Source organism: Mus caroli, chromosome 1 (genome assembly GCF_900094665.2).
Source record: "Mus caroli chromosome 1, CAROLI_EIJ_v1.1, whole genome shotgun sequence".
Lineage (NCBI taxonomy): Eukaryota > Metazoa > Chordata > Mammalia > Rodentia > Muridae > Mus > Mus caroli.
Window position 1 is genome coordinate 176970358 of NC_034570.1, and position 16784 is coordinate 176987141.

General features: G+C 41.0%; 1 protein-coding gene across 3 annotated transcripts in view; it reads right to left on the bottom strand.

Moving 5' to 3' along the window:
• Positions 1–16784, bottom strand: part of Spata17 (spermatogenesis associated 17) — a 161233-nt gene that overhangs the window by 72406 nt on the left and 72043 nt on the right. Inside the window, exons 6-7 of one of the 3 annotated variants that reach the window (XM_021158409.2) lie at positions 16211–16334; positions 11303–11550 (exon numbers count right to left, since the gene is read on the bottom strand). In XM_021158409.2, the coding sequence (XP_021014068.1) occupies positions 11539–11550; positions 16211–16334 (136 nt within the window). In that variant the 3' untranslated portion in view covers positions 11303–11538. Of the gene's footprint in view, positions 1–11302; positions 11551–16210; positions 16335–16784 lie in introns of those variants that run through there. The other 2 variants (XM_021158400.2, XM_021158392.2) reach the window with 2 other exon arrangements.

Consider the following 16784-nt stretch of genomic DNA (forward strand, 5'->3'; position numbering starts at 1 on the left):
AGGGGAGGGGAGGGGAGGGGAGGGGAGGGGAGGGGAGGGAAGGGAAGGGAAGGGAAGGGAAGGGAAGAGGAGGAACAGCAAGGAAAGAGGAAAGCAGAATTCTTAAAGGTGTCATTCAAAGTACAGCAAAGGCCTGTTAAAGCAGACCTGAGACATGAGCATGCCACCTTCTGAGAGCTCAGGCCTGCACAGCAGCACACAGGGGCCATTTTCCACTAATGTCTGCCTGTGGCTCACTTGCTGGCTGTTCTTCCAGAGGAACTCAGGAGTGCAGTACAACTGCATTCAGCCCTGATTCACTAGAAGAAGATTCCAGCTCTTTCCCTGCTCCACGATTCTTCTTGCCTGGAAGAGACCCCAGTACTCCCTGGGGCTCTGCTTGTCTGGAGGAGACCACTAGGCCTCAGAGCTTTGGCCAGGGAAAGGGAGAGGTGCAAAAGATGCCCCATAGATACTGTGGTTGCCTGTTTTATTGTGGAGGGATTTTTGTTTTAAGTATTTCTAAAAGGAGAAGAAACAAAGATTTACTATTATTTTACTATTATATGATCAGAGAGAAATATTTTAAATAGCTGTCTTTATTAAGTAAAAAAAAAAAATCTTGCATTTTCAGACGTGAATTTGCTGTTCTCATCAATATTATATATTAAAGCATTTCCTCTGAAATGTGGATTAGAAGACAGTAACTTAAATACAATATTCCCTAATGCTAATTGAAATCAATGACTATAGAACACCTACCAATCTGCTCAATCTAAGATATGCAAAGAGATGGCTTTCATCCCATGAGGCTATTCTTAAAAGAAAGAGGTTAAAACTCAAGACTTGGCATGACTGGCTGTGGCATAACTGCTGATGGTGGGTATCTCCTAGTGCCTGTTATCAAAGACACAGAACATGCTATGGAACTCAATCTCTGAGGCAAAAACCTCACAATTTGTTCTAAGGTTACATAGAATTTTTGTAATAAAAATGGAAGAAAGGCACGGAGGCCAAGAAAATGACGGAAGGAGCAAGGAAGGGGAAGACATGGGGCACAGTCCGGTTACATCAGGCTGGCCACTGTGGCACAAGGATATTACCAAAGTGTTGAGAATTTGAGTTGAATTTGGCCATGATTTTTCAATTTCCTGATTTTTCATATCTCCTTTAAAAGATAAACTTAGGAGAAAGCCCAGAGTGACCACGAAAATGATGGCAATAACTACAGTCCAAAGGGAAATCACAGACAGATGGGAGGTGAGTAAGGAGTATCCTAGGAAGTGTGCAGGCAAATTAACCTGGCCAACAACAAAGAAACTCTATTTCAGATAAAGTGGTAGGTAAGGACAGACAACCAAGGCTGTCCTCTGACTTCAACATACAGCACATTCGCATGAATACATCACACATACACACACAGAGAGAGAGAGAGAGAGAGACAGAGACAGAGACAGAGAGACAGAGACAGAGAGACATCGAAGGGGTCAAATTACTCGTAAAACCTAAGCCCAAATATGTCATAAATGTGAGAATTCCATTCCATATTCATCCAGTTCCACACCAGGAATTCCAAAAGACTGAATGCTATGGTAGGGCACAAGACCAGTGTAAGTGGAGAGATGAGTTTGACCCAGGAAGCAATGCTCAAGCAGCAATGAAGAAAGTCTCTGTGAGGCTTCTTAGGAGACTGAGCCTGGCTGAGGAAAGAATCTCTGATATGTCAAGATAAATTTCAAAACAAAACAAAAAAGCAAAACTGGAGCAGAATGTCCAAGAGGTATGGGCACTTGGTCTTGGTGGAGGTGTGGCATGTCTGTACTGTGAATGATGAGCGAGAATGTGGGAAAGGACCAGAGAAACATCTGAAGTATAATGGCTGCCAATTTCCCTCAGGCTTATCCACTGTCATTGCACAGTGTGAGGGTGCACCACTACCAGGCCTAGATGCTGTGTGCTCAGAATAAAATCTCACAGTGCAGAATAGCTGAGCACTACTGGAAATAGCCTGAGCTCCTGTGTGTTAGATTTTGGATTAATTTTGGTCATTGCATGTCCAAGAAACTTTTACTGTTGCCCTTTTCTGGTCCCCATATTCAGTTACGGTAGCAAGCATGGTTCAAGAATCCGTGCTGAACCATGGCTGAAAAGAACCATGATGCTCAGCATGAAGGAAGGAAAGCAGAAAGGAAGAGGAGGAGGGAGGACGGAGGACGGGATTGATGGATGAGACAGAGGGAGGAAGAGAAGGAGAGAACGAAGAAAGAAGAGAAAGAAACTAGAACAAAATATTTAAGTATTGAGGGGGAAACAATCACTGACCTGAATCCACCTGTCACCTCCTTCCACAAGTGTGAAGGAGAACTGAGCATCTTCGAATAAAGAGCCGTGGGTCTGCTGACGTGGTTCCCCAGCGCCAGTGCAGCACTGCCAGGGAACAGTGAGGATGCTGGGATGCTCCAACGGTAATGATTTAGGCTTCTGATTCTCCATACAACAGTGCCCGTGAATGGTCCTGTCTTTACCACTTCATCCCATGGAAGCTAGTCTCTCCCCACATATTGAAAAGTTCACCCTCCTGCCACTCACCCACCTCTCACCTGTTGTAAACATCCATAAGTGTTGTGTTTAGCTGTTTTCATCCCCTATCTTCTCAAGCTTCCTCCCCCATGTGGCTATTTTGGGAACAGGGATACATTCTAGTTAGTCTGAACATCCCCCTCTAACCTAAGTCTCCTGTCAACACTGTATTCTAGTGAGAGGAGTTCCCCCATGATCCTTACTCTCCTTTGCTGCAGCAGTGAAGACAAGTTTTCAGTCTGGGGTACAGATGGTGCTGTAGCCTAGGTTAGCCTCTGCCTCCTTCCTCTTGGAAGCAAGTCTGACAATGGGAAGCAAACATCCCCTCCCTCTTTCCCTTTCTGTGTACAGCGATGGGACTGGTCTCTTTGTCTTAGTGGGGAAAGCAGAAAGAAGAAGTGATAGAATCACACAAAATCAAAGTCTTTCTGATGCAGATGTGTTCCATCTTTCTCTGACTGGTTCTGAACTCAAGCAGGGAAGGGTGTCTATGGTTAGGTTCTGAGGCCTTTCTTTCCCTCAGGTGCCCAGTTTCTACCCTGATTAGTCCACCACGGGTCCCTGGCAAAGATCCTGACTCCCTCTGCCATCTAATGTCTTGGCATTGCAGATGGTGTTGAATATAGCAACAAATAGTCCATTTTTGTCACTTGGATCATTAAAAAGCACCTTTATTAGTAATATGAATATTACTAACTTAAAGAACCATTGGTACCTAATCTGGGAGTAAGGTGTCAGAGACACCTGTTCTGCTCATTCCATCTCAATCACACGCAGTAGTGAATGGACTTTGTTTGTTTCCAAATTACAGCTGCTGTCTAGGCAGCAGAGGTAACAAAATCAGATGGTAATTACACAGTTACTTCTCTCTAATGGGCTCTTTCTGAGAAGGTAAAAAATAGCCCTAAAACCCGTCCCTATGGGACAGAAACGTATGCTTGCCTTCTGGTCAAGAGGACTTAACACATCAGGCTTATTTTCTAGACAGATACCAGGTAGTAAAGTTAAATCAGGGTCAGTTTAACGATCGAAACAGTCCCATATCCCCTAAAGAAATAGAAACAGTCATTAATAGTCTCCCAGCCAAAAAAAGCCCAGGACCAGATGGGTTTAGTGCAGAGTTCAAATCAGGTGTTCAAAAAAGAACTAATTCCAATACTCCTCAAATTATTCCACAAAATAGAAACAGAAAGTACTCCACCTAATTCATTCTATGAAGCCACAATTATGCTGATACCTAAACCACACAAAGACCCAACAAAGAAAGAGAACTCCAGACCAATTTCCCTTATGAATATTGTTGCAAAAATACTCAATAAAATCCTTGTAAACATAATCCAAGAACACATCAAAACGACCCTCCATCATGATCACATAGGCTTCATCCCAGGGATGCAAGGATGGTTCAATACACTGAAACCATACTGAAATCAATGTAACCCATTGTAGCCTCCCTCAGCCCTGAAGCAGGCTGATCCAGACTTTGACCTTGCTGCCACTGAGAAGGAGATTACCTAGGGTTGGAGCCTTCTACCTAGATGGCTCTTTTGTTCTGTTACCTGCCACTGCTTTCCCCAAGACACTGCTACCTGCTGAGAAGCCCCTGAGACATTCCTGAGGAACATCCTATTCGGCACCCTACAGGCTGGCTCCAGACACCAATAATGGACTGGCTGGGGATGGGCCTTTTCCTTTTATAAGTAGACTCTCTTAGTAAACTGGTGGGCCTTGAACAGAATCATGTCTTGGTCTCCATTAATCTCTCGCCTCTAAGTCTCATTCAGCCCCAGCCTGCCTCCCAGGTGTACCCGGTTCAAGTAGCCTCAGGCCGGCATACAACAATCCATTATATAAACAAACTCAAAGACAAAAACCACATGATCATCTCATTAGATACTGAGAAAGCATTTAACAAAATCCAACACCAGTTCATGATAAAAGTCTTGGAAAGATCAGGAATTCAAGGCCCATACCTAAACATAATAAAAGCAATATAGAGCAAATCAGTAGCCATCATCAAACTAAATGGAGAGAAACTTGAAGCAATCCCACTAAAATCAAGGACTAGACAAGGCTGTCCACTCTCTCCTTACCTATTCAATATAGTTCTTAGAGTCCTAGCCAGAGCAATTAGACAACAAAAGGAGATCAAAGGAATAGAAATTGGAAAGGAAAAAGTCAAAATGTTACTATTTGCAGATGATATGATAGTGACCCCAAAAATTCCACCAGAGAACTCCTAAACATGATAAACAACTTCAGTGAAGTAGGTGGATATAAAATTAACTCAAACAAATCAGTGGCCTTTCTCTACACAAAGGATAAACAGGCTGAGAAAGAAATTAGGAAAATAACACCCTTCAAAATAGTCACATAGTGTGACTCTAACTAAGGAAGTGAAAGATCTGTATGATAAGAACTTCAAGTCTCTGAAGAAAGAAATTGAAGAAGATCTCAGAAGATGGAAAGATCTCCCATGCTCATGGATTGGCAGGATTAATATAGTAAAAATGGTTTTCTTGCCGAAAGCAATCTACAGATTCAATGCAATCCCCATCAAAATTCCAACTCAATTCTTCTCCAAGTTAGAAAGGGCAATTTGCAAATTCATCTGAAATAACAAAAAACCTAGGCTAGCAAAAACTCTTCTAAATGATAAAAGAACCTCTGGTAGAATCACCATACCTGACCTCAAGCTGTACTACAGAGCAATTGTGATCAAAACGACATGGTACTGGTACAGTGACAGACAGGTAGATCAATGGAATAGAACTGAAGGCCCAAAAATGAACCCACCCACCTATGGTCATTTGATCTTTGATAAAGGAACTAAAATCATCCAGTGGGAAGAAGACAGCATTTTCAACAAATGGTGCTGGCTGAACTGGTGGTTATCATGTAGAAGAATGAGAATTGATCCATACTTATCTCTAAGTCTAAGTGGATCAAAGAACTCCACATAAAACCAAAGACACTGAAACTTATAGAGGAGAAAGTGGGGAAAAGCCTGGAAGATATGGGCACAGGGGGAAAATTCCTGAACAGAATAGCAATGGCTTATGCTGTAAGATCAGAAATTGAGAAATGGGACCTCATAAAATTGCAAAGCTTCTATAAGGCAAAGGACACTGTCAACAAGATTGGGAAGAGATCTTTACCCATCCTAAATCCAATAGGTGGTATATATATATATACATATATATATATATACATATATATATATATATACATATATATATATATGTATATATATATGTGTGTGTGTGTGTGTGTGTGTTTATATATATATATATATATATATATATATATATATATATATATACTCAAGAAGTTGGACTTCAGAAAACCAAATAACCCTATTTAAAAATGGGGTACAGAACTAAACAAAGAATTCTTAACAGAGGAATCCCGAATGGCTGAAAAGCACCTAAAAAAAGTTCAACATCCTTAATCATAAGGGAAATGCAAATCAAAACAACCCTGAGATTCCACCTCTCACCAGTCAGAATAGCTAAGATCAAAACCTCAGGGGACAGCAGATGCTGGCGAGGATGTGGAGAAAGAGGAACACTTCTCCATTGCTGGTGGGATTGCAAGCTGGTACAACCATTCTGGAAATCAGTTTGGTGGTTCCTCAGAAAATAGGACATACTTCTACTGGAAGATCCAGCAATACCACTCCTGGGCATATACCCAGAAGATGCTCCAACTTGTAATAAGGACACATGCTCCACTATGTTCATAGAAGCCCTATTTATAATAGCCAGAAGCAGGAAAGAACCCAGATGTCCCTCAACAGAGGAATGGATACAGAAAGCTATTAAAAAAAAAGAATATGTATATATATGTATATATATATGTATATATATATATATTCATGAAATTCTTAGAGAAATGGATGGATCTGGAGGATATCTTCCTAAGTGAGTTGACCCAATCACAAAAGAACACACATGAGATGCACTCACTGATAAGTGGATATTAGCCCAGAAGCTCAGAATACCCAAGATACAATTTGCAAAACACACGAAACTCAAGAAGAAGGAAGACCAAAGTGTGAACACTTCAATCCTTCTTAGAAGGGGGAACAAAATACCCATGGAAGGAGCTACAGAGACAAAGTTCGGAGCAGAGACTGAAGGAAAGACCATCCAGAGACTGCCCCACCTGGGGATCCATCCCATAAACAACCACCAAACCCAGACACTATTGCAGATGCCAACAAGAGCTTGCTGAGAGGAGCCTGATATAGTTGTCTCCTGATAGGCTCTGCCAGTGCCTGACAAATACAGAAGTGGATGCTCACAGTCATCCATTAGATGGAGCACAGGGTCCCCAGTGAAGGAGCTAGAGAAAGTACCCAAGGAGCTGAACGGGTTTGCAGCCCCCTAGGAGGAACAGCAATATGAACTAACCAGTAATCCCAGAGCTCCCTGGGACTAGACCACCAATCAAAGAAAACACACGGAGGGACTCATGGCTCTAGCTGCATATGTAGCTGAGGATGGTCTAGTCAGTCATCAATGGGAGGAGAGGCCCTTGGTCCTGTGAAGGTTCTGTGCCCCAGTATAGGGGAATGCCAGGCCAGGACTAGGAATGGGAGTGGGTGGTTTGGGGAGCAGGGGGAGGGGGAAAAGGATAGGGGATTTTCAGAATAGGAAAGGGGGTAACATTTGAAATATAAATAAAATATCTAATAAAAAAGAAAAACAAACAAACAAACAAACAAACAAAACCCACATCAGGCTTGTTTTCCCTACCCCAGCTCCTCATGGCTGAAGGGACTGACAACTCCCACCATGAAGGAGAAGGCAACAGTGTTGAGTGTGCTCTAGGATCTGCTTTTGGGCAGACAGGAAATCCTGCCAAGAGCATGTTCTCCGTCGCGCAGGAGTGTACCCTTGTGGTGGGTCCTTTTTCTGCCCCATGCAATCCATCAGAAGACAATGGTTCTGAAGACAGCTAGACCAGAAGGTAAATATCACATTCACTCTGCCTGGTATTTGACCTTGCTTGAATTGGGCAGTCTAGAATCTCTAATGATGTAAGCTGCCCCTCTGTATGCTCTTTATAGACAAGATTTACTTTTTTAAAAACTCACAGAAGAAAATCCACAGAATCAACCAAACCTGGGCTGGCAGGGGTCACAGAGACTGAACCAACAACCAGGGAGCCTGTATAGAACTGCCCTATGTCCTCTGCACATATGTTACAGCTATGCAGCTTGGTCTTCTTGTGGGACTCCTAACAGAGGGAGCAGGGGCTATCTCTGATTTTTCTGGCTTTTGGAACCCTATTTCTCATACTAGGTTGCTTTGCCTAGCCTTAATATTTTGAATAGAAGTGAGGGGGGAGTAGAAAATGGGGGGAGGAGAGCACGTAAGGGAAACTGCAGTTAGGATGTAAAAAGAAAAAGAATAGAAAATAGAAATGAAAAAAATCACAAAGCTGTATTTGGGCAAACACAGACATCACTTTTAAAGCCACTACACACTTCAAGGAATTTTATTTAATTTTTATGTTTTTAATTCAAAGAAGCACTGAGTGACTAGGATTACAATCTAAACTACATTTCTTGTTTTGAATCTAAAAGTATTCTATAAGTCAGAGTTAGGACATAGCTAAAACATGTTAGTGCCTACACAGACTATCAGTACTAGGAGATAGAGGCATGATGATCAATGCAAGTTTAAGGCCAGCCAGAGCCACACAAGGACACCCTGACTCATAAAAGAGCAAAAAGGGTTTACGTCCCCTTTCTGGGGTTCGCCTGCACTGTAAGGAGGAAGGTCTGCCTCCGGCAATGAAGGTAAGTAGTATACTAAAGTATAAAACAAGGAACGGAAAATGATACAGAGGAAACTCAACAGCTGAATGCTCACGGAGCAGTTGGCAGGGCTATTGATGTTAGTGTAGTTACATAAATAAAAATTCAGATAATTAATGGAGTCATTTCAATGATGTGATGTAAGACCTACAGAAGCTGGGGACACTGTAGGGCGAGAGAGAGCACATATGAAGTATGAAGAAATCCTGGGTTCAGTCTCCAGCAGTGAAAGATATGTAAGATATGCAAGAACAGATTGGATTCTTGGCATTTCCTATGTAAAACTGAGACCTCTCCCCATCTCCCCCTTAAAAATGAGTGAGTGAGTGTTGGTGGCTCACGCCTTTCCTCCCAGCGCTCCAGAGGCAGAGGCAGAGCTCTGAAACTTCACGTTCAGCTTGATTCACATAGTGAGTTCTACATCAGCCAGGGTTGCATAATGAGACCCTGAGACCCTGTCTCAAAAAAAGGGGGGAGAGGGAGGGAGGAAATAGAGAGATGGGGGAGGGGGGACAAAGGAAAGAAAGGAAGAAGGAAAGGAAGGGGAAAGTTCGAGGTGTGATAGATACATCAGGCAACCTTTCGAAAGGAATAAAAACTTAGATTAATTTTGCTAGAGAAGAAAATGAATAATTCTCTTGTCACTTCAGAAAATGCAACAAAATTATTGTTAAAACATAAAGAACAAGTATTACAGATCTGGGTCAAGCAGTTAATCAAAATAGTTATATTGAAGACTGAGAGTAGCGAAACACTGTTAGACTTTTAATATTTTATATGAATTTGAAATCCCACATCATAATTTCTTCCTCCTTTCTCTTTCTTCTACTTCATTTCTTCTCCATTCCCCTTGTCTTCTTTTTTCTCCTTTCTCTTCCTCTTCTTTTCTTCTTTTCATTATTGGAAAATGAACCCGGGAAGCAGAGCTGTTCCATTGAGCTACATCCCAAGCAAAAATCTATTCATTTGGTTGCACATAGAGTTCTATTTCCTAACACTGAAGCTTTGGAGGACCTCAAGTCTTTGACCACCAAGGGTCCCATCACTCGCATGTACTTTACATAACACCTTTCTACAGACACATAATTTAAAAAGTAATACAATAAATATTTTAAAAATGGCTTTCAAAATCAAATAAGATTTAGATCCACAGCAGGAATTAATTTTTAATCATCAAAAGTAAAGTTTTATGATGTCTTCCTAAAGAATCCATTTTAGAATATTTTTAGTATTGAGTGATGAAAAAACTATAGTTTCCTACATTGATGTCTCTCTCTGGTGGCTTCTGATTGTCCTTTCCCTTTTGTCTACATTTTTGCCTGAATTTCTTAGGTGCATATTGTATTCAAGACAAAGATAAGAGATCAGAGGAGGGACTAGTTTGGCAACACCCTTCCCCCCACTTAAATTTTCTATGACAAGGGAGGGTAAATAATTATCCTTTTCTATGTACTACAATATAATAAGAATTATATAAAACACTGAAGAGGGAGGATGTAAATCCAAGAGTTAATGCTGAATTAATTCTCCTGTTAGTTCAGTCTTCGGTCTTTCAGAAGGGAAGGGATGACACATAGGGTGGCATTCTGGCAGGGACTGCTCAATGGAATGCAGAGAGAATGGCCAGACTAGTGGGCTTTCATCTTGAACCTCCAGAGATCGGAGGTCAGTCCATCATCTGCTGCAGAATCTTCTTGAAAGAATAAATCTGCCAACCACCCAAAGGGGGAAAGTCACCTGGATAACATTTTGGTTGCTGCAGAGATCACTGCTGCTTCACAGAACTGTGGCGACAGATAAATATGATAATTTGGCTTGAGTTGTGCACATGGGATTTCCATAGCTTTCCACGGCTGTGTTATCCTTTCACACAAAGGCTCTAGTTTTTTCCATGAGTGTCCATGGGCTGACTGAGCTCATTTCTGTAAGCACTGAACACCTGCTGTACGAAGTTGGGTGCCAGAGCACTTAACTCACAAGGAGGAACTCAGGATACGCAGAAGAAGTGGAGACAGAGTGCCTTGCGCGTAGGTGTCACTTGGTGAGTCCTATGTGGGCCATCAACTCAGCTTCCAGTTACCGAGTCCTACTGAGTTTATATAAGCTACATACAACCATGAACAAGCACTCATCCTTAAATTTGTAACTTTGGAAGAAGGGTCTGGAAAGCTAGCTTTACCAATCCCACACCGCGCCGTTTGTTACCTAAGTTCAGTATGCACTTCTTCACACGAAATGTGAAGCACTATCTCCCATTCCTAGCATGAGGGCTCATTTCGGTAATTCCAGCCCTTAGGGGGGCTAAGACAGAAGAATTTCTGTGGTTTCAAGATCAAGCTGGGGCACATACTGAATTACAGAACAGCCTAGGCTGTGTATACAGTGAGATCCTGTCCCCCATAACCCTCCAACTGCTACTACCCCAAACTAACTTTATCAATTATCTTACTGCCACGCCCTCTTAAACTCCTGTAGAAATTTGCCATAACAAAATGACAGAGCACAAAAGAATTTAGAATCGGAAGCAGGGAATATATGAGTAAGAAAGCAAACATAGGAGGTACAGGGTGTAATGGGACTAATAGTGGAAATTAAGTAGTGGTGAGCCCTCCAAAATGACTGGCAGGTTTCTCCTGTGTCTGACTCCTTTCACTTTAGAGCTATAAATACCTACTCTATTGTCCAGATAGTACATGGACTCCTTGAGTGCGTTAACACACCAAGACTGCTTCCTATCCGCCCTAAGTCTCCCACTGCGTCATACTCTGGGCTTCTTTGGCTCCTGGGCAGATATTTCTCCCCTTTTCCTTTTATGAACTGTTAACAATCTCTCAGTGTTCACCAGTCTACACTAATAAGGACAGCTGAACAGTTAATATATTTCATTGACAACGCAGTTTAATAGGAAGGCGGGAACATCTTTAAAGGAAGGGAAAGGGAAAGGTCAGTGTGGTGCGAAGATGTTGGAACTGCCCTTTGGCATGAGAGCAGGACTCTGAACGTCCAGACTATAACTAGCTGTAAGAAGTAATCAGCTTCATCCATATGTTAGAAAATCCTTTTGGTGATGTCAGGCTGTGGTGGGATGACCACACTGAAGAGCAAAGGAAGAAAAGACTGAAAAGCAGGGCGGAAGCAATAGCGGAGGGTTGTCAATGTTCATGCTGAAAAGGAAGGGTTGTTTTAAACATATTTGTTTTAGATTTTTGAAAATTTCATAATTGCATATAAAATATCTTGATCATATATACCTTCAAGTTCTCCATAAATCCTTTTAGATCCACCCCAACCCTGTTCCCATCTTTCTCTTCTTTTGTCCTCTTGTTTTTAAAAATTTCTTTGCATAACCATCAGGATCAATCTGTGCACACTCATGATTGTGGGGCTACCAACTGAAGCATGGCAGACCAACTAGAGGCCATACCCTTAATTATGGCTGTCCCTCCCCAGAAGCCATCTGTTACGCAAAGCGCCTCGGCTAGGAGTGGGGTGTCTGTGAGTGTCTCTCCCCTCTATATTAGAATGTTGACTGGCTTGCCTTAAGCAGGTCTGATGCAGGCGAGCACAGCTGCTGTGGGGAGCGCAGCTGTCCTTCATGTGCAGAAGACACCGCTCACTGCAGCCCTCCCTGACCTCGGGCTTTCTGTGTCCCCTGAGCCTTGTGGGAAGGGAGTGTGATGCAGGGCTCCCATTTAAGCTGAGCACTCTGCAGACACTCAATCTCTACATGCTCATCATTGGTGTGTTCCTGCACTGTCATCAACCATGTAAAGAAATCTCTCTGTTTAGGTCTGAGAGCTGTGCTAATCTGTGGGTACAAAGGATTCTATCAAATGGAGAACATGGAACCTTTCGAACGTGACAAATGTCAAGTGGAAATGAAATATTAGTGTTTTTGAAAGATTTCTCTGACTGTAGTAAACTCATTGGTATAATGAGCTTGACTTAACTAACAGTAATTCTAGAGAACACTGTCATTGCTTTGAATGAGGGAGATGGGCATGCAAAAGCCGTCTTGACACACGGAATGCTGAGGTGGAAGGCAGTGGAGAACTGCCTGATGGAGAAAGTCAAGGGCACATGAGAAAATGCATGCAGCCAAGAAAGGGTACAGTCAAGTAACCACAAGGAGCCAGACTGTCCCTGAGTGAATCAAGTGGCTGCTAAGGTCAATGGGCATAGAATGTGCTGCAGCCACTGATGGCCGTGTGTCAACACCATTGCTCCTGAGCTTCCCCGTGATGGCTGGGTGTTCCAGCCTAAGAACCTTGTCCACAGCAAAGCCTGTCCAAACACAGTATTTCCAAATTCACGAGACACCTGATCCAGATGCACCCAGTGGCACATGTACACAGAGGGACTGCCATTTTCCATGGCTCTACTTCAAGATGGAAGTGCAAGCCACATGTCACATACTAAGTCCTTAATGTCCATAAGCAGACAACCCCTCAGCTTGCTGTCTTAGGGTAGAAGAGAGTACACAATTCAGAAAAATTAAATATTTCTAATAAAGAATTTTAATCTTATAATCTTTGTCTTCTAAGCATGATTCCCATTTAACAGCCTATCAGTTTATTGTAACTAGGTCAAGTTTAAGTTTTAATTAAAATGTATTCCTTCCTTATATAAATTCAATTTGATATGGTTTTGAAAAGAAGATTACTATACACATTTTATTTTTTAAATATTTAAGTATATCAAATTATAGTTTGTTGATAATGATCACAGCAAAGGGCATTTTTAAAAATCACAAAACTGGTAAGAATTAGTTTTGTACCCATGTGAAAATTACTAGGATAAGGAAAACATAAAAATATTACGCAAATGATGACATGAAAACTATTTCTATAGTACTTTTAATTTCCATTTGCATATGTGTTAACTAGCAAATGACAGAAAATAAAATATACAGCTATATTGATTGCTCCATATTGTGTTTCTATGCTCTTTCCTACGATCAAATTAACAGGAAATGAGGTAAGTCACTGTCGGTCAATTACTACTAAGGACAGTTCTATACAGGATGCTCATCTCCAGAGCACTGGCCTCTGCCATTTGAATCTGGAGTGTCACAAGCACCTTGGGACTGGGCTGAGCCTCAGGAAGCAATGCTTTCCTTTAGTGAATTCAATAATAGGCCTTTGCGTACAGCCACCAGTAGGTGGAGCAGACAGCATAATTTATTACTGAGAACAAGGGCAAAGGAATGAAAGTCGGTTTCTTTGGACTAAAACAAATCTGTAAATGAGATTTTCTTCAAAGGAAATATGCCCTGTATGTGTTAGATTTGGTTTGACTGGTTACTGAATCAAAATAAATAACTTTATTAAATAATCAATCTTCGCAGAAAGATAAATTTACAAATGGAGGCATTGCTTGCATTTTACTTTATTCAAATCAACTAAAATTAGCTTTCCTTTCAAAAAAATTTTCCAGGGACAAGGAATTTTTTGATGTGTTCATTTAGTAAGGACGTTGAACACAATTCTGCTTTTCAGGTGGCGGGGCATAACAAATAGTATTTTCTAGGAAATATAATTGACTAATCCTGTTATGTCTGCAGCAACAAATTAACCTTATTACTACTAGTAAATGGTGATTGATTATTTATGCAAATAAGTTGCCGTGTTCGGCTTTCTGATTGAAATAAACATATAAAAGAGGCACTTTACTATGACTTGAACTTTTTAATTAATAAAGCCCTGAGGGGTGTGTTAATTCACCCATTGCAATATTAGTTATTTACTCATGTAACTCCTATTAGCACAAACATATTTGCTTGAATAAAGATGAGATAACAATAAAACTATGAATAGCTCCTGAAACTATTTTTAAAAAATACATCAGATTCATACTAAAATAGGCTTAAAAAAAGCTTAAACTATGCCTGTAAGTATCAATACATCAGCATAACCAGTCGAGGGTTATTAATTCATTAAATAGCATTATCAAATATAGAAATTAATAAACACAATTTTGCTCTGCTAAATTCAGCAGTGTTTTCAAAGCATTGTTTGCCTAATGTTTTCTATCTACTAACAGTATTAGGCTACATTAAAACTATAGGAATATAATGTCAATACATTACTATTGTACAATGCAAATTAATAATGCCATTACTAAATTGTTGAAACTCCCAATAAACTATGTTGTCTTCTAAAGATGCTACAGACATTCTTTTTACAAAGTTCAACAAAACTGTTTGCGTACAAATAAACTTCTCACACACACAAAAACAGAACTTTCACTTGCTACTGACAATCAGAATGTGAGAAGTGAAACATCCTGTCCTAGACACAAGCAGTCCAGGGGAGTTAGCATTGACAATTAAGAATATTTTTAAATCCAAAGTTCAGTTTCCACCCAATAGCCAAGTCATTAAGGCAAATGAGAAACAATACTCACATAGAGTGTATATTTTTGTTTCTTATATAGGGAAAGTATTTAAAATTTTTGTATCAGCAAAATCAAAACTGAAAATGGTTGTTAATCTTAGTGAGACTGCTTATAGATAGCAATTTTTTTCCTATTGAAAACTTTGTGTGACAGCCGACTTATGAGGCTGAGTGTTCCTCATGGCTAAGGATCCGTTAGTATAACCACACACGCACTAAATTCCCAGCACAGGACCCATGGAGGGTAGGCATTCAGAGACATGCGAGTCAGAGGACAGGCTGAGGGGGGCTACAGTCAGTGTAGCAAAGCTCTACCTCGAGTGTATCATGAGACAAACACTGAAGCAAAGGAAGCAGACCGGATCTACTGGCTGTGTAGCAAGGCTTGCATTTGCCATCCTCTGGCAGCATCCGAGCCCATGGACCAATGAACAGATTGGACAATAAGGTGTTATCACTCTTATATTTTATCACCAAGATGTTTGCCCTTGGGGGGGTGCGGTCCTCCATAAGTTCAAAGGTTATCCTTTTATCTCCTTAGTTACCTATAGTTACATTGTAAGATCACCATCATTTCATAATCCAAATTACCAGGCTGATAGAATCTCTGACATCTTTATAATTTTCTCCAAGTGAGGAGGTCTGACAACACAGCCTCACCTGCAATGTCCCAACACCAACGGCACCGGGTACATTAATATCATTAATAACTAAAACAAATAAAAGAAAGGAGCCAGCTCCCTCCTGCCACCATCAGGCGCTTGGGGCTTGAACCAAGGGTATTAGACTTGGTGGCAACTGCCTTTATCTACTAAGCTATCTCACCAGCCAATTCACACATTTAAAACCTTATTTCTCTGGGCAGAATATTCTATGTACAATGCATGCATTCTCAGCAACCATAACAAAATCTTAAGTATAAGAATACATTTCTAAATACTCTAAATTCCTCATTTATCTCTCCATATGAAGCAATTTGTTAAAAAGCTTTACTTGACAATGTCTATCAAAATTTAGAAAAGGAAGAATTTTCTTAATCTCAACATTCATTCAATTAAAAGAGAAAGCCTGAAAGCCAGCTCAGCTTAATAACTTGCTAGTTCTTGATCATTTCACAACACAACAATAAGCCCCTTAGAATGAGCTTTGAAGGCAAGGTTATGCCCTCCGTGTTGTATTATCACTGTGGTGGGTCACTCTGCTGGCTTGGACCTTTCTGCCAGTGGCTCGGGGGGCTGCCTCTATGAAGCACTGTCACAGGCCAATCATGGCGCCCGCGCACACCACACAAAAACACGAAATTGAACTGGAAGTAGTGTCTTTGTGGTATCTTTTCAACAAGTCATGTCCTATCCAGTCTGCTAGTTTATCTCTGTCAAGCTAGGGGTCCAAGTGGCTCATGGGAGCTGCCAGGCACAGGTAGACTAACCTGCTTTGTGCTGAGCAGGTAATGCATCTTGCGGGCTTGGTAATCTTTTTGCTTCTCCTCTCGTTCCAGGAGAACCTTTCTCTCTTCTCTCTCTTTCATTTCTGCGAACTCCTCCAAAGCCTCCCTGCATCAAAATCGTTAGCAGTTACTCTGTTGGCATCTGTTGATTCGCTAATTCTTTCACTGATGATAATCAAGTTTTTTGAGGGGCAATGATCAGGCACATCCATCAAAATCAAGGGTGCAATTTATCTTGCCTGTGAGTTCTGTGGAAATCTTTGCCGTTGTTAGACAGCGTTTAAGTGACTTTGTCATGATGGGGCTTTCAGCACCAAAGCGTAGATGTTACAATTAATGCAGCAGCAGAGGGAATGCCAAAGTCCAGTGTAAAGGGAGTGGCTTTCTATGCCACCTGTGTCCTTTGTTGAAGATTAGCTATTTTGGCAATATTTAAATATCTCAAGAACGTTGTAAGTTTTAAATTTTCATTTTTATGTACAAATGTCTACTTACTTAATTTGTATATAAATCACTTTTATTTTAAAGTCCATATTTTTACATGCTTAATTGTTCT